The 25595-nt window shown below is 31.9% G+C and overlaps 1 protein-coding gene across 1 annotated transcript; it reads right to left on the reverse strand.

The window, feature by feature from the left end:
• Positions 1 to 23973, reverse strand: Iav (inactive). Its single transcript, XM_064065208.1, has 14 exons — positions 23835 to 23973; positions 23318 to 23791; positions 23045 to 23262; positions 22763 to 22988; positions 22598 to 22713; positions 22416 to 22546; positions 22261 to 22366; positions 22063 to 22214; positions 11975 to 12191; positions 11575 to 11928; positions 10770 to 11508; positions 10431 to 10719; positions 243 to 359; positions 1 to 194 (listed from the first exon to the last, which is right to left on the reverse strand). The coding sequence occupies exons 1-14, from the start codon at positions 23971 to 23973 to the stop codon at positions 35 to 37; spliced, it is 3438 nt and encodes a 1145-aa protein (XP_063921278.1). The 3' UTR covers positions 1 to 34.
• Positions 23974 to 25595: the final 1622 nt, after the last annotated feature.

Here is a 25595-nt window from a genome sequence, read left to right on the forward strand (position 1 = left end):
AACCACAAAAATAATTTTATTTGTCAATTGTCATTTACATGCTGTCTTGGTCGTTTTCCCAAGCCAGGATCTTGTTCATGTTGGCGATTTTCTTGGTGCTCCAGGGTTCCAGAGGGTCCGGGGATTCGCTGTCGTCCGAGTTCAAGTGGTCGTTGGCCGAACGACAACCCCGAGGTTCCACCACGGGTGCCACCCTGGAAAAACCAAACTCAGGTTCAAGTCGCCCCAAAACCCACCTTCACTTGTTGTTCTTGGCCGTTTTGCTCCGCTTTTTTCGTTTGGGTTTGAGGTTGGAAGACTGGGCGTCGGCGCCTTCGCCCGACCCTTGGACCCTTAAGGTTTCGGAAATTGTCATAGAGCTGCAAACCCACCGACGTAAAACACGTTATTATCCGAGGGGTAAACTGCAGAGGAAATCAGTTGTACACGCTAGAGGAAATCAAAGAAAATCACAGGAAATCACAGGAAATCAAAAAGGGAATCAGAGGAAATCAAAGGAAATCAAAAGGAAATCAAGAGGAAATCAATGAGAAATTAACGAGAAATCAACAAGAAAACAAAGGAAATCCAAAATCATCACAGCAAATCCAGTTAAACTAGATATTTTCTATTTTTTTTTTTTATAGAACGCATGACGTCATGGCAAAATTTGATATGATGAGTGTAGTAATATTTTTTAGATTTACTTATACAGGCTGTCTCAAAAAAAGATCACTTCGATTTTCGATTTTTCGTTTTTTCGACCAACCGTTTCATTTAATTAGATTTTTCAGTTTCCATTTTTCTATCAATTTTTCGATTTTTTTACTTTCCCATTTTCTGATTTTTCAAATTTGCGGTATTTTGAATTTTCGAGTTTTCGGTTTTTCCGTTTTTCGATTTGTTGATTTTTCTGTTGGTCAGTTTTTAGACTTTGCTGCAATTTTTTTGCATTTTTCGATTATATTTTACTTTCCGATTTTTTTGATTTTTGAATTTTCGATTTTACGTTTTTAATTCTTCGATTTCCGATTTTTCAATTTTCCGGTTTTTTAATTCTTCTATTCTCGATTTTTCAATTTTCGAGTATTCGATTTTCCATTTTCTGATTTTACGATTTTTCGATTTGCGATTTTTCGATTTTCGTTTTTCCGATTTTGTGGTTTTTCGATTTTTCTGTTTGTTTCAGTTTTTATGGTTCTGCGATTTGTTTTATTTTTCCATTTTTCGATTATTGAATTTTTGGTTTTTTCATTTTTCGATTTGGGATTTTTCAATTTTTCGGTTTTTTAATTTTTCGAGTCTCGATATTTCGATTTTCGATTTTTCAGATTTGTGGATTTGTGTCCGTTTTTTCGATTTTTAGAATATTGATTAATCGAATTTTCGATTTTTGAGCATTTCGATTTTTCCATTTTTAGATATTATTCGATTTTTCTGTTCGTCAGTTTTAGACTTTGCAATTTGTACTTTTCCACTTTTCTATTATTTTAGTTTCGGATTATTCGATTTTTGAATTTTCGTTTTTTTTTTCATTTTTCGATTTCCGATTTTTTAATTTTTCGATTTTTCGGTTTTTTAATTTGTCGATTCTCGATATTTCGATTTTCGATTTTCCAATCTCCGATTTTTCAATTTCCAGTTTTCGATTTTCCACTTTATGATTTTACTAGTTTTCGATTTTTTTGTTCGTCACTTTTTAGGCTTTGAAATTTGTTTATTTTTCGATTTTTGAATTGTCGACTTTTAGAGTTTTCAATATTATGAATTTTCGAATTTTCTGTTTTCCTATTTTTCGATTTTTGAATTTTCCATTTTTCGATTTTTTGATTTTTCAATTTTCGGTTTTTCAATCTTGCAAATTTCCGATTTTTCAGATTTGTGAATTTCCGGTTTTTCGATCGACCTACGTATTATATTCATTGAATTTTCGATTTTCGGTTTTTCCATTTTTAGATTTTCGATTTTTCAGTTTTGTATTTTCAGATTTTCTGTTTTTCGCATATCTGATTCATCAAATTTTCGATTTTTCGGCTTTTCGATTTTTCGATATTTGATTTTCGAATTTTCGATTGTTCAGTTTTCCATTCTTCAGCTTTTAGACTTCAATTTTTTTACTTTTCGATTTTCCGAATTTTCGAGTTTCAATTTTCAGATTTTTGATTTTTCGATTTTCCTTTTTAAATCTTTGAACTTTTCGGTTTTGATTTTTCGAATTTTTGATTTTTAATTTTTCCATTCTTCGGTTTTTAGACTTCAATTTTCTTTCTTTTAAATTTTTCGATATTCTGTTTTCCGCTTTTCAGAATTTTCGATTTTCAGTTTTCAGACTTTCGACCATTAGAATTTTGGATATTTCGGTTTTATGATTTTTCGATTTTTATAAAATTTGAGTAGTGGAATTTTCGATTTTTCAACTCATCGATTTTTCTATGTTCAATTTTTCAATTTAAATTTTGCGATTTTCAATTTGTCCATTGTCGATTTTTAGAATTTTCGGTTTTTCAATTTTTCCATTCTCACCTTTTAGACTTCAATTTTGTTTCTTTCCGATTTTTTGGTTTTCGATTTTACACTTTTGCGATTTTAGATTTTTCGAATTTTTGTTTTTCCAATTTTTTGCTTTTTCGATTTTTCTGTTCGTTTCAGTTTTTAGGCTTTGCAATTTTTTCTACTTTATATACTTTGATTATTTTAATTTCCGATTTTTTTTAATTTTTGTTTTTGATTTTTTTAATTTTCAGTATTACAAATTTTTGACTTTTCGATTTTTTGGTTTTTCCGTTTTTCAATTTTCGATTTTTCGATTTTTGAGGTTTGTGAATTTCCACTTTTCGATCAACCTCGGTATTTGATTAATTGAATTTTCGATTTTTTGGTTATCCATTTTTAGATTTTCGATTTTCTGTTTTTCGCATTAGTGAATTTCAGTTTTTCCGATTTTCGATTTGCCGCATATTTGATTAATCAAATTTTCGAAAAAGTTACCATGCTTACAAAAACTTTAAAACATCTACAATATTTCAAAGTATTCAGTTTTGCTATTCTTGATTTCTTCAATAAAACAAATTGACTCAGTCATTAATTTTTTTGAGACACCCTGTATAACCAAATCTAAAAAAGTGTTAATGCAGTGATAAATCACAAGTATAAAAACTCATCATATTTTCTACATTTAAGATAGGATTTATTCTGCAAAATTTTGAGGTGACGTCATAATTTTTTTAGAGGGGATAAGCAAATATATTTAAATAAAAAATGTATCATGTTTATCATGACTTAAAACATCTGCGAGATTTCAAAGTATTCAATTTTGCAAATTCAAAATTAAATTTCAAAATATTGTTTTATAATTTTGATTTTTTTTCCAAAAATCTGGACGTTTCGGATAAAAATTCAACACGGAGTCATAAACTACATGTGTAGGACTATGTTACTGTATACAATTTAAAACCCATTTACTATGCATAAATTTGAAGTGACGTCATCACATTATTGGTGGGGATGATTAGACAAATTTAATAATTTTGCGACATTTATCAAAAAAATGGCACGTTTTTATTATTATGCCAGTTACATGTCACTCAACGACAATATCGTTTTTTTTTTTATACCATTTTCCCGATTTTTTAATTTTCATTTTCTGGATTTGATATCACAATTTTTCGTTTATTCAATTTTTTACATTTTCAATTCCTCGATTTTCCAACTTTCAATATTTAGATTTTACAATAATTTTCGTGTTTTCGATCTTTAAGTTTCTCAATTTTTAATTTTTCGATTTTTGAATTTCCCGTTTCTTCAATTTCTCAAGTTTTTAGATTTCTCGAAGCCTTCATTTTATACTTTTGCGTTTTTTCATTTTGAGTTTTCAATTTTACAATTTTTCTATTTTATAACTCTTCCATTTTGTTTATTCGGAAAGTAGAAAATGCGAAAAATTGAAAAATCGGAAAATTAAAAAATTGGAAAAAATTGAAGAAACAAAAAATTGCAAAATCGATAAAACGGAAAATGGAATGGAATTTGTTTTTACGATTTTTTAACTTCGATTTTTTAAACTTTTTAATCTGTATTTCAATTTTTCGATTTTTGGAATTTTCTGTTTATCGATTTTTTTGAGTTTTTCGATTTTTCCGTTTATCTTTTTTTTAAGTAAATATTTCAATTTTGAATTTTCCGATTTCGGCCTATTTCGACTTCTCGATCTTTTGAAGTCTCAAGTTTTCGATTTCCATTTCTTGCTTTTTCGATTTTCAAAATTTTCGATTTTTAAAATTTTTCATTTTTCCCTTTTATAATCTTTATGTTTCGATTTCAGGATTTCAATTTTTTAATGTGTTTCAATTTTTCCGTTTTTGGAATTTTCGATTTCTCGATTTTTAAGTTTTCGCTATCTCAATTTTAAACATCGCAATTTTGGGAATTTTTCAATTTCTATATTTTTCAGATTTTCGATATTTTCATTTTCCCGATTTTGTAATTTTCATTTTCTTGATTTTATATCACAATTTTTCATTTTTCCATTATCTTTATTGTTTCAATGTTTCTTTGGATTTTATAATTTTTTGTTTTTCAATTTTTTCCATTTTCAATCTTTGATTTTTTCAGTTCTTGATTTCCATTTTTTTTATATTTCGAAGCTTTCATTTTGTACTTTTTCAGTTTTACAAGTTTCCTATTTTATAATTTTTCGATTTTGTTTATTCGAAAAGTTAAAAACCCGAAAAAATGAAAAATTGAAACAATGGAAAACTAAAAACCGAGAAACTTAAAAATCTAAAAAAAAATTAATGAATCGAAGAATGGGAAAGAAGAAAAACAATTCGAATTGAAAAATTGGAAAATCCAAAAATTGGAAAATCGAAAAATTATAGAATCTTGAAAATTGTAAAGTCCAAAAACTGTGACATTCAAACACCGGAAAATTGAAAAATTCCAAAAACGAAAAACCGAAAAAGTGAACAACTTTAAAAATTATAATTATTATCTTCTTTTTAAGTAAATATTTCAATTTTGAATTTTCCGATTTCGGTCTATTTCGATTTCTCGATCTTTTGAAGTCTCAAGTTTTCGATTTCGATTTCTTGCTTTTTCGATTTTCAAAATTTTCGATTTTTAAAATTTTTCATTTTTCCCTTTTATAATCTTTATGTTTCGATTTCCCGATTTAAATTTTTTAATGTGTTTCAATTTTTCCATTTTTGGAATTTTCGATTTCTCGATTTTTAAGTTTTCGCTATCTCAATTTTAAACATCGCAATTTTGGGAATTTTTCAATTTCTATATTTTTCAGATTTTCGATATTTTCATTTTCCCGTTTTTGTAATTTTCATTTTCTTGATTTTATATCACAATTTTTCATTTTTCCATTATCTTTATTTTTTCAATGTTTCTTTGGATTTTATAATTTTTTCTTTATTCAATTTTTTCCATTTTCAATCTTTGATTTTTTAAGTTCTTGATTTCCAATTTTTTTATATTTCGAAGCTTTCATTTTGTACTTTTTCAGTTTTACAATTTTTCTATTTTATAATTTTTCGATTTTGTTTATTCGAAAAGTTAAAAACCCGAAAAAATGAAAAATTGAAACAATGAAAAACTAAAAACCGAGAAACTTAAAAATTTAAAAAAAAAATTAATGAATCGAAGAATGGGAAAGAAGAAAAACAATTCGAATTGAAAAATTGGAAAATCGAAAAATTATAGAATCTTGAAAATTGTAAAGTCCAAAAACTGTGACATTCAAACACCGAAAAATTGAAAAATTCCAAAAACGAAAAACCGAAAAAGTGAACAACTTTAAAAATTATAATTATTATCTTCTTTTTAAGTAAATATTTCAATTTTGAATTTTCCGATTTCGGCCTATTTCGATTTCTCGATCTTTTGAAGTCTCAAGTTTTCGATTTCGATTTCTTGCTTTTTCGATTTTCAAAATTTTCGATTTTTAAAATTTTTCATTTTTCCCTTTTATAATCTTTATGTTTTGATTTCCCGATTTTAATTTTTTAATGTGTTTCAATTTATCCATTTTTGGAATTTTCGATTTCTCATATCTCAATTTTCCAATTTAAAAAATTTTTTGATTTCTCGATTTTTAAGTTTTCGCTATCTCAATTTTAAACATCGCAATTTTGGGAATTTTTCAATTTCTATATTTTTCAGATTTTCGATATTTTCATTTTCCCGATTTTGTAATTTTCATTTTCTTGATTTTATATCACAATTTTTCATTTTTCCATTATCTTTATTTTTTCAATGTTTCTTTGGATTTTATAATTTTTTGTTTATTCAATTTTTTCCATTTTCAATCTTTGATTTTTTAAGTTCTTGATTTCCAATTTTTTTATATTTCGAAGCTTTCATTTTGTACTTTTTCAGTTTTACAATTTTCCTATTTTATAATTTTTCGATTTTGTTTATTCGAAAATTTAAAAACCCGAAAAAATGAAAAATTGAAACAATGAAAAACTAAAAACCGAGAAACTTAATAATCTAAAAAAAAATTAATGAATCGAAGAATGGGAAAGAAGAAAAACAATTCGAATTGAAAAATTGGAAAATCCAAAAATTGGAAAATCGAAAAATTATCGAATCTTGAAAATTGTGAAGTCCAAAAACTGTGACATTCAAACACCGAAAAATTGAAAAATTCCAAAAACGAAAAACCGAAAAAGTGAACAACTTTAAAAATTATAATTATTATCTTTTTTTTAAGTAAATATTTCAATTTTGAATTTTCCGATTTCGGTCTATTTCGATTTCTCGATCTTTTGAAGTCTCAAGTTTTCGATTTCGATTTCTTGCTTTTTCGATTTTCAAAACTTTCGATTTTTAAAATTTTTCATTTTTCCCTTTTATAATCTTTATGTTTCGATTTCCCGATTTTAATTTTTTAATGTGTTTCAATTTTTCCATTTTTGGAATTTTCGATTTCTCATATCTCAATTTTCCAATTTTAAAAATTTTTCGATTTCTCGATTTTTAAGTTTTCGCTATCTCAGTTTTAAACATCGCAATTTTGGTAATTTTTCAATTTCTATATTTTTCAGATTTTCGATATTTTCATTTTCCCGATTTTGTAATTTTCATTTTCTTGATTTTATATCACAATTTTTCATTTTTCCATTATCTTTATTTTTTCAATGTTTCTTTGGATTTTATAATTTTTTGTTTATTCAATTTTTTCCATTTTCAATCTTTGATTTTTTAAGTTCTTGATTTCCAATTTTTTTATATTTCGAAGCTTTCATTTTCTACTTTTCAGTTTTGCAATTTTTCTATTTTATAATTTTTCGATTTTGTTTATTCGAAAAGTTAAAAACCCGAAAAAATGAAAAATTGAAACAATGAAAAACTAAAAACCGAGAAACTTAAAAATCTAAAAAAAATTAATGAATCGAAGAATGGGAAAGAAGAAAAACAATTCGAATTGAAAAATTGGAAAATCCAAAAATTGGAAAATCGAAAAATTATAGAATCTTGAAAATTGTAAAGTCCAAAAACTGTGACATTCAAACACCGAAAAATTGAAAAATTCCAAAAACGAAAAACCGAAAAAGTGAACAACTTTAAAAATTATAATTATTATCTTCTTTTTAAGTAAATATTTCAATTTTGAATTTTCCGATTTCGGTCTATTTCGATTTCTCGATCTTTTGAAGTCTCAAGTTTTCGATTTCGATTTCTTGCTTTTTCGATTTTCAAAATTTTCGATTTTTAAAATTTTTCATTTTTCCCTTTTATAATCTTTATGTTTCGATTTCCCGATTTAAATTTTTTAATGTGTTTCAATTTTTCCATTTTTGGAATTTTCGATTTCTCGATTTTTAAGTTTTCGCTATCTCAATTTTAAACATCGCATTTTGGGAATTTTTCAATTTCTATATTTTTCAGATTTTCGATATTTTCATTTTCCCGATTTTGTAATTTTCATTTTCTTGATTTTATATCACAATTTTTCATTTTTCCATTATCTTTATTTTTTCAATGTTTCTTTGGATTTTATAATTTTTTGTTTATTCAATTTTTTCCATTTTCAATCTTTGATTTTTTGAGTTCTTGATTTCCAATTTTTTTATATTTCGAAGCTTTCATTTTGTACTTTTTCAGTTTTACAATTTTTCTATTTTATAATTTTTCGATTTTGTTAAGTTAAAAAGTTAAAAACCCGAAAAAATGAAAAATTGAAACAATGAAAAACTAAAAACCGAGAAACTTAAAAATCTAAAAACAAATTAATGAATCGAAGAATGGGAAAGAAGAAAAACAATTCGAATTGAAAAATTGGAAAATCCAAAAATTGGAAAATCGAAAAATTATAGAATCTTGAAAATTGTAAAGTCCAAAAACTGTGACATTCAAACACCGAAAAATTGAAAAATTCCAAAAACTGAAAAAGTGAACAACTTTAAAAATTATAATTATTAGGAGTGTTACATAATTAAAATGAAAATTAGAAAAACTGCAAATGAAAAATTAAAAAAACGGAAAATTGAAAAAATAAAGAAAATTAAAAACCCACAGGAAAAATTGACGAAATTAAAATCTGTAAACTCGTGAAATTTGCAAACTCTAAAAGTTGGAAAATCAAAAACTGAAAAATCGAGAAATCGAAAATTTTCAAAAATCGAAGGATTGAAAAATCGAAATTTTGGAAAATCGAAAAACCGAGGAATTCAAACTGAAAAAAGATCGAGAATTCAAGATGTCGAAAAATCTAAATATCTAAAATTTGAAAAATAGAAAAATTACAATAACGAAAAATTTAACATTTAAAAAAAACACAAAATCAAAAAGTCGAAAAATCGAGAAATTGGGAAATGGAAAAATGAAAATTTAGAAAAACCAAAAATTGAAAAGCATAAAAAAAATTAAAATCGGGTGTTCGGAACGTAAAAAAAATAAAATCGAAAAATTGAAAAATTTTAAATTTAAAAATTCGAAAACTTGAAGAAAAATCTCAAAACTGAAAAGTCGAAAAATTGAAAAACCCAAAAATCGATTTCCGGTAAGTCGAAAAATCAAAATTTAAAAAGTTGAAAAATGAAAATATAAAAAAACTGAAAAATATAGACATTCTCAAAATTGAAATGTTGAAAAATTGAGAAATTGAAAACTTGAAAAATCCAGAATCGAAAAGTAAAAACATTGTAAAATCGAAAAAACGAAAAATCAAGATGTAAGAAATCGAAAATTCCAAAATCGAAAAATTGGAATACACGTTAAAAAGGTTAAAATCGGGAGATCGAAGCATAACAAAACATAAAATCGAAAAATGGAGAATTTTAAAAATCTAAAAACTTGAAGAAATAAAAAATTGAAAAATGGAAAAGCCGAGAAATCGAAATTAAAAAATTGAGACATCAAAAGATCCGAGAAATGGAGAAATCGAAAAACCGGAAAATTTAAAACTGAAATACATATTTAAACTTAAAAAAACGATAAATCAAAATATTCAAAATTCGAAAAATCAGAAATTTTAAAAATCGAAAGATCGAGAAATCGATATATCAAAAAAGTGAAAAATTTTAAATTAAAAAATTGGAGATATTGAAAAATCCCAAAATTGGAACAACGAAAACTTGAGAAATCGAAAAACTGAAAAATCGATAAATTGGAAAGAGGAAAAATCGAAAAATCAAATAATTGATTAATAGAGAAATTGAGAAATGTAAAAATGATTTTTTTTTTAAATTGCAAAAATTGTAAAACTGAAATATCGAACAATTAAGTAAACTAAAAATCGAGAAATCAAGAAATCGAAAAATTGTAATTCAATTTTGCTTTATTTTTCCACAAAAATTTCGATGTCGAAGATAAAAATTCAACACGGATTCATATACCATAGGTACACTGTTACTTTTTTTTTTAATTTATATAACATTTATTTGACAAAATTGTAGAACTGAAGAAACGAAAAATAGAAACATTGAAAAACTAGACATCGAGAAAAAATTAATGAATCAAAGAACGAATTAAATCGAAAAATGTTCGTAAAGTCCAAAAACGAAAAATTGAAAAAGTGAACAACTCTAATAAAAATTATAATTATTATTACATATCTAAAATGAAAATTAGAAAACCTGCAAATCAAAAATTGAAGAAACGAAAAATTGAAAACAAAAAAAATTGAAAAATCCAAAAACTGAAAAATTCCAAATTGAGAAAAAGAAAAAATATAAAAACTCGTTCCTCGCGCATTAAAATATCTCGGTTATTAATCATCTTTATTAACAAACTTGTTCGTTAAATAGCTATTAATTTACCTGATCTCATTTTCAATTCCAATGAAAACCCCTTCTTTAAAAATTGCACATTTAAAAAATTTTGAGGAAATCAAAAGGAAATCATAGGAAATCAAAAGAAATCGGGGGAAATCAACAGGAAATCAATTGTACACTTGATGGTCGGCGTTTACCCCTCGTTATTATCCAAAAAATGCTTACACTTGCTCTTCGCCGAGCGCCACGTCGATGTTGATTGGTCGGATTTGGGCCACATCGACGGCTTGTTTCAAGGATTCTTTGACCAGTTTGATTCTTTCTTCGGCATAGTCGAGGTCCGAGTTTTCGCTCGCTTTGTCGTTGGCTTCATTGTTGACGGTGTCGGTGGAGCTGGATTGTGACCCGGGCACCAACTTTTTCTTATCTGACGCCTTCGACTTTGCCGAGGAGTTGCGCAAATTGGCTGATTTGGCGCGTCGGGTTCGGGAAACTTTACCCAACAGCGGTGGCTCTGTAACACTTAATTAAAAAAAAAGTAATCGATTCGTGAGTTCTAAATACCTCCGAAACCCTCGCTGTCGCTCGGGTCCAACGCCGCATACTTTTTCTTAATCGTTTCTTCGACCTTCCGCACGAAAGTCTCGGTTCCTGCGAAAATCCCGGCCAAACTTTTCACACTTTTGGGTTGCTGTTTCGATATGGACACTTCTTCGACGTCACGTAAATCGGCTGCTGATAGCGCCAACATTTTTAGTTTTTCTGGATCGCAGTTGCTGTCGTTTGAGTTGATCACCAGCTCTCTGAACGGGTCTTCCGAACTGGTTGCTTTGACCCCGTCGTCTTTCTTCGTGTTTTTGGTGGTGGTGATGTGGCCTTGTGAGTCCGTGAGCTGGGTTACGGTGCCGATCATCGCCATGGCTCCCACCCCGGCACCAGCTATAGCCTTTTGTTGAGCGTTTAAAGCCGAGTTTATTTGGTTGTTGATGGTAACGGTATTCGTAACCGTTGTAGTCGGGGTAGTGGTGGTTACGGGTTTAGTGTTTGTGGCTAAATTTAAACCCTGAGAAGCACTCACTATGTCTAGGTCGTGAGTGAACGCCATGACGTCCAAGGCCGTGGTTAAAGCATCCCCGAAACCACCCGTAAGGTTTGGTCCTTGCGGGTCGGACAAAGGGTCCTTTATGGGTTTTTTTACTTTGATGGGGGTGTTTATGGACTCGCGACCCCACATAAGGCACCTCATTTCCTCTCCGGTTAGACCTTTTTTCTTGAGGGCGTTAATGGTCACTTTACCGACTCGCTGCAACCACAAATATATACTTAGTAAGTGTCTAGGTGTTGCTGAAAGTCTAGAAATTGTGTGTACCTTCCAGTTAGCCACCGCTCCTTTTCTTTGCTTCGCTCGAGTCTTACTTTTCGATTTAATGATTAACACTCCTCTTTTTTCTATAGTTGGGTCTTGTTCGCTGGGACCTAAGGAAATACTGTACTCTTGTAGGTAGTGCTGGGCGTCGCTCTGAGGGATAGCCCGTTCCAGCGCGATTACTATTTTTGCCCATTGTTTCACCCATTCTTTTTCGCTTTGTTCAATCACGTGCGCGTAGGTATTACCCATCATGGCTATCAACATGTTGAGTAGTAAAATGGGTACGAATACCATGAAAAGCAGGAATACGGTTTTGCTGACGCCTGGGTACGTCGTTAGGGACAGTTCCTGGTACTAAAATTAGCGTTATTTTGGGTCTCGTTGTGGTCACAGTGCTTACGTCATAGTTGCCCAGCGTGATTTGGAAAAGGGCCATCCAAGTACTAGCGTACGTATTATATAGCGACGTTTTCACTCCCGGGAAACCCTTATAAAGAAAATAGAAGGACTGGGAAAACCCGAAAAGTACGACGGTGTAGATTATCCCGAACGTCAACATGTCGCCGGTGATCATGCTGTAGATCATGGTGACGAAAGGACCCGTCAGGCGTACAGCTCTAGAAAATTTGGGGATTCCAATAAAAAAAATTGGTCGACTGTTGTAAAATGGTAACTTTTGTCGGGAAACGTCGATTTTATAATTAAGCTCCGCCCCTGGGTTTGACAACGAATGAAAAATTCATCACAAATGAGATTGGGCGGGTGGGCGGGCTTTGTAAAACAAAATATAAGCCCCACCCACCCACCCTGTCTCAATTGTGGCGCTTTTTCTTTATTCGTCGTTAGTCCAGAGGGGCGGAGCTTAATTGCAAAATCGGTATTTTTCTACAAGAATTACCATGCTCTTCAGTAATGGTGTTGCTCGGAGAAAACTATATGTATTAAATAAAAAAAAGATGAATTTTCCATTCTTTGTCAGACTGAGGGGCGGAGCGTAATTACAAAATGCGTGTTTACTGTTTTAAACAAGCTTTAAGTTTCTTGTTGCGAAAAGAAGACTGCGAATATTAAGAAAAATAGGCAAAATATAAGCCCCGCCCACCCACCCTATCTCAATTGTGATGAATTACTTTATTCATCGTCAGTTTTTTTCAGGTTTACAAATTTTCAATTTTTCGACTTACAGTTTTTTCGAATTTACGATTTTTCGATTTTTCAACTCCTGAATTTTTGTCGATTTTGTAATTTGCAACTTTTGAATTTTTAACTTTTTAATTTGTCGATTTTACGCGGGAAGATAATCCAAAATTTCATTTTGAAAATTTTGTTCTTGTTAAAAATTGAGAAAGTAAACACTGAGAAAACGAAAAGCTAAAAATCTGTATTAATTTTTGGTTTTTCCCATTTTTGGATTTTTTTTTTGCGATTTTTAATTGTCAGTTTTTTATTTCGCCAATTTTTCCACTTGCAGTTTTTTCGATCTTTTAACGTTCGAATTTCCAATTTGTCGATTGTTGAACTTTTCAATTTTTGAATTTTCAGTTCTTAGACTTCCAGTTTTTTCGATTTTACAATTTTTTGATTTTTCAACTCCTGAATTTTTAATTGGTCGATTTTTTAATTTCTCAACTTTTGAATTTTTAACTTTTCAATTTGTCGATTTTACGAGGGAAAATAATCCAAAATTTCAGTTTGAAAATTTTGTTCTTTTTGTTAAAAATTGAGAAATTAAATATGTATTGAGAAAATGAAAAACAAAAATCTGTTTTCATTTTTCATTTTGCGATTTTTTATTGTCAGTTTTTTATCTCGTCAATTGTTCCATTTTTCGACGTTCGAATTTTCAATTTGTCGATTGTTGAATTTTTCAGTTCTTGAATTTTCAATTCTTCGATTTGCAGTTTTTTCGATTTTACGATTTTTTGATTTTTCAACTCCTGAATTTTTAATTGGTCGATTTTTTAATTTCTCAACTTTTGAATTTTTAACTTTTCAATTTGTTAATTTTACGCGGGAAAATAATCCAAAATTTCAGTTTGAAAATTTTGTTCTTTTTGTTAAAAATTGAGAAATTAAATATTGACAAAATGAAAGACTAAAAATTGCATTAATTTTCCGTTTTTACAATTTTTGGATTTTTCTGTTTGCCGATTTTTAATTTTCAGTTTTTTAATTCGTCAATTTTTCAACTTGCAGTTTTTCCCAAGTTTGCAAATTTTCGATTTTTCAATTTTGGAATTTTTGGTTTGTCGATTTTTGAATTTTTCAACTTTCAATTTTTCGACTTGCATTTTTTTAATTTTACGATTTTTCGATTTTTCAAATCCTGAATTCAGTTTGTCGATTTTACGCGGTAAAATAATCAAACTTTTTAAAGGCAACATTTTCGAAAAAATCGCTGCGAAATGAGAATTTTTGAAAATTTCAAAAATTTCGAAAGTTCAATGGTCGATTATGGAAAAACGGTTCCAGGTATCAAAAACCCGAAGGCGGATTTGAGTTCTAGAGCCCGAAATGTACAACAAAATGTATTCAGTTGAGTTTCCAAAATGTCAAAATTTTTGCGAAATTTGAAGAAGGGGGGACCGTTAAAAAATTTCAATTTTAAAAAAGTTGTCTAAAAATTCTGAAAAAATTCAAGGACCTAGATCTCGACATGCTTATTCCAAAAATATAGCATGTTGATGGTCACGAAGCAACATTTTCGAAAAAATCGCTGCGAAATGCGAATTTTTGAAAATTTCAAAAATTTCGAAAGTTCAATGGTCGATTCTGGAAAAACGGTTGCAGGTATCAAAAAACCGAAGGCGGATTTGAATTCTAGAGCCCGAAATGTACAAGAAAATGTATTCAGTTGAGTTTCGAAAATGTCAAAATTTTTGCGAAATTTGAAGAAGGGGGGACCATTAAAAAATTTCAATTTTAAAAAAGTTGTCTAAAAATTATGAATAAATTCAGGGACGTAGATCTCGACATGCTGATTCCAAAAATATAGCATGTTGATGGTCACGAAGCAACATTTTCGAAAAAATCGCTGCGAAATGCGAATTTTTGAAAATTTCAAAAATTTCGAAATTTCAACGGCCGATTCTGGAAAAACGGTTGCAGGTATCAAAAAACCGAAGCCGGATTTGAATTCTAGAGCCCGAAATGTACAAGAAAATGTATTCAGTTGAGTTTCGAAAATGTCAAAATTTTTGCGAAATTTGAAGAAGGGGGGACCATTAAAAATTTCAATTTAAAAAAAGTTGTCCAAAAATTCAGAAACGTAGATCTCGACACGCTGATTCCAAAAATATAGCATGTTGATGGTCACGAAGCAACATTTTCGAAAAAATCGCTGCGAAATGCCAATTTTTGAAATTTTCAAAAATTTCGAAAGTTCAACGGTCGATTCTGAAAAACCGGTTGCAGGTATCAAAAAACCGAAGGCGGATTTGAGTTCTAGAGCCCGAAATGTACAAGAAAATGTATTCAGTTGAGTTTCGAAAATGTCAAAATTTTTGCGAAATTTGAAGAAGGGGGGACCATTAAAAAATTTCAATTTTAAAAAAGTTGTCCAAAAATTATGAATAAATTCAGGGACGTAGATCTCGACACGCTGATTCCAAAAATATAGCATGTTGATGGTCACGAAGCAACATTTTCGAAAAAATCCCTGCGAATTGCGAATTTTTGAAAATTTCAAAAATTTCGAAAGTTCAATGGTCGATTCTGGAAAAACGGTTGCAGGTATCAAAAAACCGAAGCCGGATTTGAATTTGAGAGCCCGAAATGTACAAGAAAATGTATTCAGTTGAGTTTCGAAAATGTCAAAATTTTTGCGAAATTTGAAGAAGGGGGGACCATTGAAAAATTTCAATTTTAAAAAAGTTGTCCAAAAATTATGAATAAATTCATGGACGTGGATCTCGACACGCTGATTCCAAAAATATAGCATGTTGATGGTCACGAAGCAACATTTTCGAAAAAATCGCTGCGAAATGCGAATTTTTGAAAATTTCAAAAATTTCGAAATTTCAACGGTCGATTCTGGAAAAACGGTTGCAGGTATCAAAAAACCGAAGCCGGATTTGAATTCTAGAGCCCGAAATGTACAAGAAAATGTATTCAGTTGAGTTTCGAAAATGTCAAAATTTTTGCGAAATTTGAGGAAGGGGGGACCATAAAAAAATTTCAATTTTAAAAAAGTTGTCTGAAAATTCTGAAAAAATTCAAGGACCTAGATCTCGACATGCTGATTTCAAAAATATAGCATGTTGATGGCCACGAAACAACATTTTCTAAAAAATCCCTGCGAATTGCGAATTTTTGAAATTTTCAAAAATTTCGAAATTTCAACGGTCGATTCTGGAAAAACGGTTGCAGGTATCAAAAAACCGAAGCCGGATTTGAATTCCAGAGCCCGAAATGTACAAGAAAATGTATTCAGTTGAGTTTCGAAAATGTCAAAATTTTTGCGAAATTTGAAGGGGGGACCATTAAAAAATTTCAATTTTAAAAAAGTTCTCCAAAAATAATGAATACATTCAGGGACGTAGATCTGGACACGCTGATTCCAAAAATATAGCATGTTGATGGCCACGAAGCAACATTTTCGAAAAAATCGCTACGAATTGCGAATTTTTGAAATTTTCAAAAATTTCGAAATTTCAACCGCCGATTCTGGAAAAACGGTTGCAGGTATCAAAAAACCGAAGCCGGATTTGAATTCTAAAGCTCAAAATGTACAAGAAAATGTATTCAGTTGAGTTTCGAAAATGTCAAAATTTTTGCGAAATTTGAAGAAGGGGGGACCATTAAAAAATTTCAATTTTAAAAAAGTTGTCCAAAAATTATGAATAAATTCAAGGACGTAGATCTCGACACGCTGATTCCAAAAATATAGCATGTTGATGGCCACGAAGCAACATTTTCGAAAAAATCGCTGCGAATTGCGAATTTTTGAAATTTTAAAAAATTTCGAAATTTCAACGGTCGATTCTGGAAAAACGGTTGCAGGTATCAAAAAATCGAAGCCGGATTTGAATTCTAGAGCCCGAAATGTACAAGAAAATGCATTCAGTTGAGTTTCGAAAATGTCAAAATTTTTGCGAAATTTGAAGAAGGGGGGACCGTTAAAAAATTTCAATTTTAAAAAAGTTGTCTAAAAATTATGAAAAAATTTAGAGACGTAGATCTCGACACGCTGATTCCAAAAATATGGCATGTTGCTGGTCACGAAGCAACATTTTCGAAAAAATCGATGCGAATTGCGAATTTTCGAAATTTTCAAAAGTTTCGAAAGTTCAACGATCGATTCTGGAAAAACGGTTGCAGGTATCAAGAAACCGAAGCCGGATTTGAATTCTAGAGCCCGAAATGCACAAGAAAATGTGTTTAGTTGAGTTTCGAAAATGTCAAAATTTTTGCGAAATTTGAAGAAGGGGGGGACCGTTAAAAAATTTCAATTTTAAAAAAGTTGTCTAAAAATTATGAAAAAATTCAGGGACGTAGATCTCGACACGCTGATTCCAAAAATATAGCGTGTTGATGGTCACGAAGCAACATTTTCGAAAAAATCGCTGCGAAATGTGAATTTTTGAAAATTTCAAAAATTTCGAAAGTTCAATGGTCGATTCTGGAAAAACGGTTGCAGGTATCAAAAAACCGAAGCCGGATTTGAATTCTAGAGCCCGAAATCTACAAGAAAATGTATTCAGTTGAGTTTCGAAAATGTCAAAATTTTTGCAAAATTTGAAGAAGGGGGGACCATTAAAAAATTTCAATTTTAAAAAAGTTGTTAAAAAATTATGAAAAAATTCAGAGACGTAGATCTCGACACGCCGATTCCAAACATATAGCAAGTTGATGGTCACGAAGCAACATTTTCGAAAAAATCGCTGCGAAATGTGAATTTTTGAAAATTTCAAAAATTTCGAAATTTCTGCGGTCGATTCTGGAAACACAGTTGCAGGTATCAAAAAACCGAAGCCGGATTTGAATTCTAGAGCCCGAAATGTACAAGAAAATGTATTCAGTTGAGTTTCGAAAATGTCAAAATTTTTGCGAAATTTGAAGAAGAGGGGACCATTAAAAAATTTCAATTTTAAAAAAGTTGTTAAAAAATTATGAAAAAATTCAGAGACGTAGATCTCGACATGCTGATTCCAAACATATAGCATGTTGATGGTCACGAAGCAACATTTTCGAAAAAATCGCTGCGAATTGCGAATTTTTGAAAATTTCAAAAATTTCGAAAGTTCAACGGTCGATTCTGGAAAAACGGTTGCAGGTATCAAAAAACCGAAGCCGGATTTGAATTCTAGAGCCCGAAATGTACAAGAAAATGTTTTCAGTTGAGTTTCGAAAATGTCAAAATTTTTGCGAAATTTGAAGAAGGGGGGACCATTAAAAAATTTCAATTTTAAAAAAGATGTCTAAAAATTCTGAAAAAATTCAAGGACCTAGATCTCGACACGCTGATTCCAAACATATGGCATGTTGATGGTCACGAAGCAACATTTTCGAAAAAATCGCTGCGAAATACGAATTTTTGAAAATTTTAAAAATTTCGAAAGTTCAACGGTGGATTCTGGAAAAACGGTTGCAGGTATCAAAAAACCGAAGCCGGATTTGAATTCTAGAGCCCGAAATGTATAAGAAAATGTATTCAGTTGAGTTTCGAAAATGTCAAAATTTTTGCGAAATTTGAAGAAGGGGGGACCATTAAAAAATTTCAATTTTAAAAAAGATGTCTAAAAATTCTGAAAAAATTCAAGGACCTAGATCTCGACACGCTGATTCCAAACATATGGCATGTTGATGGTCACGAAGCAACATTTTCGAAAAAATCGCTGCGAAATACGAATTTTTGAAAATTTTAAAAATTTCGAAAGTTCAACGGTGGATTCTGGAAAAACGGTTGCAGGTATCAAAAAACCGAAGCCGGATTTGAATTCTAGAGCCCGAAATGTACAAAAAAATGTATTCAGTTGAGTTTCGAAAATGTCAAAATTTTTGCAAAATTTGAAGAAGGGGGGACCATTAAAAAATTTCAATTTTAAAAAAGTTGTTAAAAAATTATGAAAAAATTCAGAGACGCAGATCTCGACACGCCGATTCCAAACATATAGCAAGTTGATGGTCACGAAGCAACATTTTCGAAAAAATCGCTGCGAAATGTGAATTTTTGAAAATTTCAAAAATTTCGAAATTTCTGCGGTCGATTCTGGAAACACAGTTGCAGGTATCAAAAAACCGAAGCCGGATTTGAATTCTAGAGCCCGAAATGTACAAGAAAATGTATTCAGTTGAGTTTCGAAAATGTCAAAATTTTTGCGAAATTTGAAGAAGGGGGGACCATTAAAAAATTTCAATTTTAAAAAAGTTGTCTAAAAATTCTGAAAAAATTCAAGGACGTAGATCTCGACACGCTGATTCCAAACATATAGCATGTTGATGGTCACGAAGCAACATTTTCGAAAAAATCGCTGCGAAATGCGAATTTTTGAAATTTTCAAAAATTTCGAAAGTTCAACGGTCGATTCTGGAAAAACGGTTGCAGGTATCAAAAAACCGAAGCCGGATTTGAATTCTAGAGCCCGAAATATACAAGAAAATATATTCAGTTGAGTTTCGAAAATATCAAAATTTTTGCGAAATTTGAAGAAGGGGGGACCATTAAAAAATTTCAATTTTAAAAAAGTTGTCTAAAAATTATGAATAAATTCAGGGACGTAGATCTCGACACGCTGATTCCAAAAATATAGCATGTTGATGGTCACGAAGCAACATTTTCGAAAAAATCGCTGCGAATTGCGAATTTTTGAAAATTTCAAAAGAAGGGGGGACCATTAAAAAATTTCAATTTTAAAAAAGTTGTCTAAAAATTCTGAAAAAATTCAAGGACCCAGATCTCGATATGTTGATTTCAAAAATATAGCATGTTGATGGTCACGAAGCAACATTTTCGAAAAAATCACTGCGAAATGCGAATTTTTGAAATATCCAAAAATTTCGAAAGTTCAACGGTCGATTCTGAAAAAACGGTTGCAGGTATAAAAAAACCGAAGCCGGATTTGAAATCTAGAGCCAGAAATGTACAAGAAAATGTATTCAGTTGAGTTTCGAAAATGTCAAAATTTTTGCGAAATTTGAAGAAGGGGGGATCATTAAAAAATTTCAATTTTAAAAAAGTTGTCTCAAAACTCTGAAAAAATTCAAGGACCTAGATCTCGATATGCTGATTCCAAAAATATAGCGTGTTGATGGTCACGAAGCAACATTTTCGAAAAAACCGCTGCGAATTGCGAATTTTTGAAAATTTCAAAAATTTTGAAAGTTCAATGGTCGATTCTGGAAAAACGGTTGCAGGTATCAAAAAACCGAAGCCGGATTTGAATTCTAGAGCCCGAAATGTACAAGAAAATGTTTTCAGTTGAGTTTCGAAAATGTCAAAATTTTTGCGAAATTTGAAGAAGGGGGGACCGTTAAAAAATTTCAATTTTAAAAAAGTTGTCCAAAAATTATGAATAAATTCAGGGACGTAGATCTCGACACGCTGATTCCAAAAATATAGCTTGTTGATGGTCACGAAGCAACATTTTCGAAAAAATCGCTGCGAAATGCGAATTTTTGAAAATTTCAAAAATTTCGAAATTTCAACGGTCGATTCTGGAAAAACGGTTGCAGGTATCAAAAAACCGAAGCCGGATTTGAATTCTAGAGCCCGAAATGTACAAGAAAATGTATTCAGTTGAGTTTCGAAAATGTCAAAATTTTTGCGAAATTTGAAATTAAAAAAATTCAATTTTAAAAAAGTTGTCCAAAAATTATGAATAAATTCATGGACGTAGATCTCGACACGCTGATTCCAAAAATATAGCATGTTGATGGTCACGAAGCAACATTTTCGAAAAAATCCTTGCGAATTGCGAATTTTTGAAATTTTCAAAAATTTCGAAAGTTCAACTGTCGATTCTAGAAAAACGGTTGCAGGTATCAAAAAACCGAAGGTGGATTTGAGTTCTAGAGCCCGAAATGTACAAGAAAATGGATTCAGTTGAGTTTCGAAAATGTCAAAATTTTTGCGAAATTTGAAGAAGGGGGGACCGTTAAAAAATTTCAATTTTAAAAAAGTTGTCTAAAAATTATGAAAAAATTCAGGGACGTAGATCTCGACACGCTGATTCCAAAAATATAGCATGTTGATGGTCACGAAGCAACATTATCGAAAAAATCCATGCGAAATGCGAATTTTTGAAGTTTTCAAAAATTTCGAAATTTCAACGGTCGATTCTGGAAAAACGGTTGCAGGTATCAGAAAACCGAAGCCGAATTTGAATTCTAGAGCCCGAAATGTACAAGAAAATGTATTCAGTTGAGTTTCGAAAATGTCAAAATTTTTGCGAAATTTGAAGAAGGGGGGACCCTTAAAAAATTTCAATTTTAAAAAAGTTGTCTAAAAATTATAAAAAAATTCAGGGACGTAGATCTCGACGCGCTGATTCCAAAAATATAGCGTGTTGATGGTCACGAAGCAACATTTTCGAAAAAATCGCTGCGAAATGCGAATTTTTGAAAATTTCAAAAATTTCGAAATTTCAACGGTCGATTCTGGAAAAACGGTTGCAGGTATCAAAAAACCGAAGCCGGATTTGAATTCTAGAGCCCGAAATGTACAAGAAAATGTATTCAGTTGAGTTTCGAAAATGTCAAAATTTTTGCGAAATTTGAAGAAGGGGGGACCATTAAAAAATTTCAATTTTAAAAAAGTTGTCCAAAAATTATGAATAAATTCATGGACGTGGATCTCGACACGCTGATTCCAAAAATATAGCGTGTTGATGGTCACGAAGCAACATTTTCGAAAAAATCGATGCGAAATGCGAATTTTTGAAAATTTCGAAAATTTCGAAATTTCAACGGTCGATTCTGGAAACAGTTGCGGGTATCAAAAAACCGAAGCCAGATTTGAATTCTAGAGCCCGAAATCTACAAGAAAATGTATTCAGTTGAGTTTCGAAAATGTCAAAATTGTTGCGAAATTTGAAGAAGGGGGGACCATTAAAAAATTTCAATTTTAAAAAAGTTGTCCAAAAATTATGAATAAATTCAGGGACGTAGATCTCGACACGCTGATTCCAAAAATATAGCATATTGATGGTCACGAAGCAACATTTTCGAAAAAATCGATGCGAAATGCGAATTTTTCAATTTTTGAAATTTCAGTTCTTCGATTTTTTAATTTTCAACTTTTAGTTCCTAGTTGAACGCGGATTCATGGACCACACTTATAGGACTATTTTGTTCTATAACAGTTAAATCAAATAAACAAATTATTGGTGGGAATGATTGGCCAAATTTTGGTTAGCATTTAGCCATCTACATGATATTTCTAATATACATACAAAATTTGACAACAATCGACAGGCAGTTTACGCTCAGGAAGTAGTAATAGTATGGTTATTTTTTCGCAAAGGCGGCACATCTAAACTGACAACTAACCCAGCGAAGAACATCAGCAGAAACCACGACCCTGGAACCGCAACGCACAAAATAGCCTCTTCTGTCTCCTTATCCCCGTACAATCTGCACGGAATGCACGCCAAAATTAAAATATTGGAAATCAGAAAGATTAATTTAGGTGGCGAATTCGACTGAAAACACACTTTGAGAAAAAAGTTGGAACGTCAGAACGCATACTTGTTGTTTCAAAAAAGCCGTAACTCCCTGATTTCGGATCTCGTCACCTTGTTGCAAAATAAGGTAGCTCAGCACACCCAAAATGGTGCCACATTCACACACGTATCTGAAAGTAAATAGTACGTCACAGGCGTCGGTTATTTTGATTGGCGTACCTAGCTATGACTGTGACGTCTTCGGCCCATAGAAGAAGCGACTCGTCGGGGTCATCCGGTCTTAAATACACAGCTAAAGATAAAAAGAGTAAGTGGACGACCAAAATCAAGAGGCGTTTTAGGAACTGGTTCTGAAAAATTGTGTTCATTGTGTGTTTATATATTTTTTTGGTTTGAGTTACTCGTGCGAACGTTTTCCACTTTTCTTCTAGTAATCTCTGGATTATACCACCGTCTAACATATCGAGATGTTCTTCTTTAGTTCCGTTTAGAATTATAAATAGGGCGGAGTTCCAATCTAGAAACTTTGTTTAATTTTGTGTTGGTGGTGTAAAGTTGGTACTAACTTGTACGTCCGTCTGGTAGTAGGGTATCTAAGGCGTTTAGAAAGTACGCCGAACACGTGATGTTGCTGTACCTCCAGAACTCTTTAGCTGAAAGTTCCAACATTTCTCGGAAAACTTCAGCCCGTCCTAATTTACAAGCTAACGTTAGAGGGGTCAGACCTGCTCTATTCACAATTCCGTTACTCGCTGGGAGTTTAGGGTGTCTTAGAGCGTACCCAAACATGTCCTTGAACATTAAAGTCAGCGTCAAGCTAAATTTGATAGACTGACTTAAGTCATTACCAGTTTATCGCAGACGACAACCATGTGAAGAATCATGTTGCCAAAATTGTCTTGTAGGTCTGGATGGGCTCCATTATCCAGTAATAAATTGTAGACACTTTCATTGGCACAACAAGCCGCCCAAGCTAAAGGGTATTCCCCTAAGTACGCCAAACCTTCATAGTCTGTGTGTTTGGCAGGTTTTTGTCTCTGTTGGTCTCTCGGAAGAAAAAAACTTCCTACAATACAATAATATAAAAAATTGTGACAAGATTTGTGATTTTTTTTAAATACCAATGGCTCTCTGATTAACATTGGCCCCCGCTTCCACCAGATCTTGCACCAATTCATTATTATTGTACGCTATAGCCAGATGCAACGCACTCGCCCCCAAGTATTCCTCCCCTTCCACCACATCCAGCGCCAACTTCGGGAAACACTTAATCAAAGTCCTCGCCAACCTAGTGTGAATCTTCGTGTCGCAGATAATCAAAACGTGCAACAGCGACTCCCCCAGCGACCCCCTGTACTGCATCTGCCAACACGCCTCATGGTCCGTCCACTTCGCCAGAGGGTCGTACCGACTCAAGGACGCCTCGATGGGCAGAATCACCTGCTCGTGGTCCCGGAACTTCCACCTCAAGTACTCCGAGCGGTTGATGATCTGCCCCTTGCCTTCCTGGTACATCAGCTGGCCGAACTGCTCCCGAATCAGCTTCTCAACTTCCGCCGTCCCTCCCATGTTGTACGCGTCGATCAGCTCGCCCCCTGAAGCCAGCGTGTGACGTTTGGTTAATGATAGTCCACTTACCTTTCTTGTAGTTGGCGAGTTTGTAGAGGAGGCACTGGTCTTGGTTGGAGGCTTGGCTGATGACGCGGTCGAGGATGGAGCCGCCTTGGAAGGTGTTGGCTTTGCGCTTCTTGCACGGTTTACATGCTTTCGCACCCATTTCAAAACAGTCTGTGTTTGGGATCAATAGCAGGTCAGGGTGAGTGAATTATGTCAAGGTGATGGAGAGTGGCGGAGGGTGGTACGGCGGCACCTTTGTTTGGAATTGGAGGGATTCGATTCATGCGTCATTCGGAGCGTAAGAGATGTAAAAATGACATACTCCTGTACTTGTTGTTTATGAATTCGTCTTCAAATTTTCGCAAGTTTTATTGTACGTACGTCAGGGACGAGGGAAGTTCCGAATGGTCAGTTTTATATTTTCTCGACGTTTCATGCACCTCTAGATTACCAAAAAAGTAGTCTCCCATTTTCGTCCGTCTGGCGTCTGTATCCATTTTGTCAAATTTTATATGAGTAGGGCTTAATCTTTGGCTTTATTTTTACTTAATATACATAGTACTCTTTGAACAACACGATACCTACTCAAAAACATTTACATAATAATTTCGTGTAGAGAGATAAGGATTTTAAGCTCCACCCTCTTGGCTCACGATGAATAAAGAAAGTCATCACAATAGAGACGGGGTGGGTGGGCGGGGCTTATATTTTTGCCTTTTTTTTCTTAATGTTCGTGGTGTTCTTTTCGGGATAAGGAACTTAAAACATGTTTAAAACAGGGAATATTATGGATTTTGTAATTACGCTCCGCCCCTCAGCCTGAGAACGAACGCAGCTATGTGAGCTACGAAGGCGGAGCTTAACTGCTAAATCCTTATTTCTCTGCGAGAAACTAAAAACATGTTTTTGAGTGTCGTGCTGTTCAAAGAATACTATGTATATTAAGAAAAAATAAATTAATAAATTCTAGAAATTGTACAAGTTTTAAAGTCCGGCGATTCCAGCCATTGTAGAGATTCTATAGATTTTAGAGATTCTCGAAGATTTGGAAATTCTGGAGGTACTAAAGATTGTGGACACTCTAAAAATTGTAAAAATTCCAAAACTTCCATAAGTTCAAAGGATTCTAAGTATCCTAGAGATCCTAAAACTTCTTTAGATTCTGAAGATTTTAGAGATTCTAAAGATTCCAGACTTTCTAAATATACTAGAAATTCCATAAGATCTAGAAATTCGGGGTTTCCAGAGATCCTAAAACTTCTTTAGATTCTGAAGATTTTAGAGATTCTAAAGATTCCAGACTTTCTAAATATACTAGAAATTCCATAAGATCTAGAGATTCGGGGTTTCCAGAGATTCCAAAGATTCTAGAAGTTCAAAAAATCATGCAGAATCTAGAAATTCTAGAAATTGTACAAGAGCCATTCTAGAGATTCTAATGATTCTAGATATTCTGGAAATACTAAAAATTGTCAAAATTCTAAAAATCCCAAAGATTTCAAAAGTTTTAGATTCTAAGTATCCTAGAGACCTTAAAAATTCGTTACATTCTGAAGATTTTAGAGATTCAAAAGATTCTAGTAATTAAAAAATATATACAGAATCTAGAAATTCCAGAAATTGTATAAGTTTTAGAGTCTAGCGATTCCAGCCATTCTAGAAATTCTACAGATTCTACAGGTTCGAAAAATTCGAAGGATTCTAGAGATTCTAGAGGTTCTGGAGATTTTGGAGAAACCAAAGATTATGGGCACTTTAAAAATTCTAAAAATTCCAAAGATC

The sequence above is a fragment of the Zophobas morio genome, unplaced genomic scaffold (genome assembly GCF_036711695.1).
Source record: "Zophobas morio isolate AGI-343-1 ecotype UQ-CSIRO unplaced genomic scaffold, CSIRO_AGI_Zmor_V1 ptg000026l, whole genome shotgun sequence".
In the NCBI taxonomy this organism is placed as follows: domain Eukaryota; kingdom Metazoa; phylum Arthropoda; class Insecta; order Coleoptera; family Tenebrionidae; genus Zophobas; species Zophobas morio.

Bases quoted from the DNA above. Each gene is read 5' to 3' on its own strand.
- Iav (XM_064065208.1), bottom strand. From the start codon at position 23,973: ATGGGTGCGAAAGCATGTAAACCGTGCAAGAAGCGCAAAGCCAACACC. The intron at 22,215-22,260 runs GTATGCGTTCTG...GTGTGTTTTCAG, and splicing joins CGGCTTTTTTGAAACAACAA to TCGAATTCGCCACCTAAATT. The intron at 11,929-11,974 runs GTAAGCACTGTG...CGCTAATTTTAG, and splicing joins TCACGCTGGGCAACTATGAC to TACCAGGAACTGTCCCTAAC.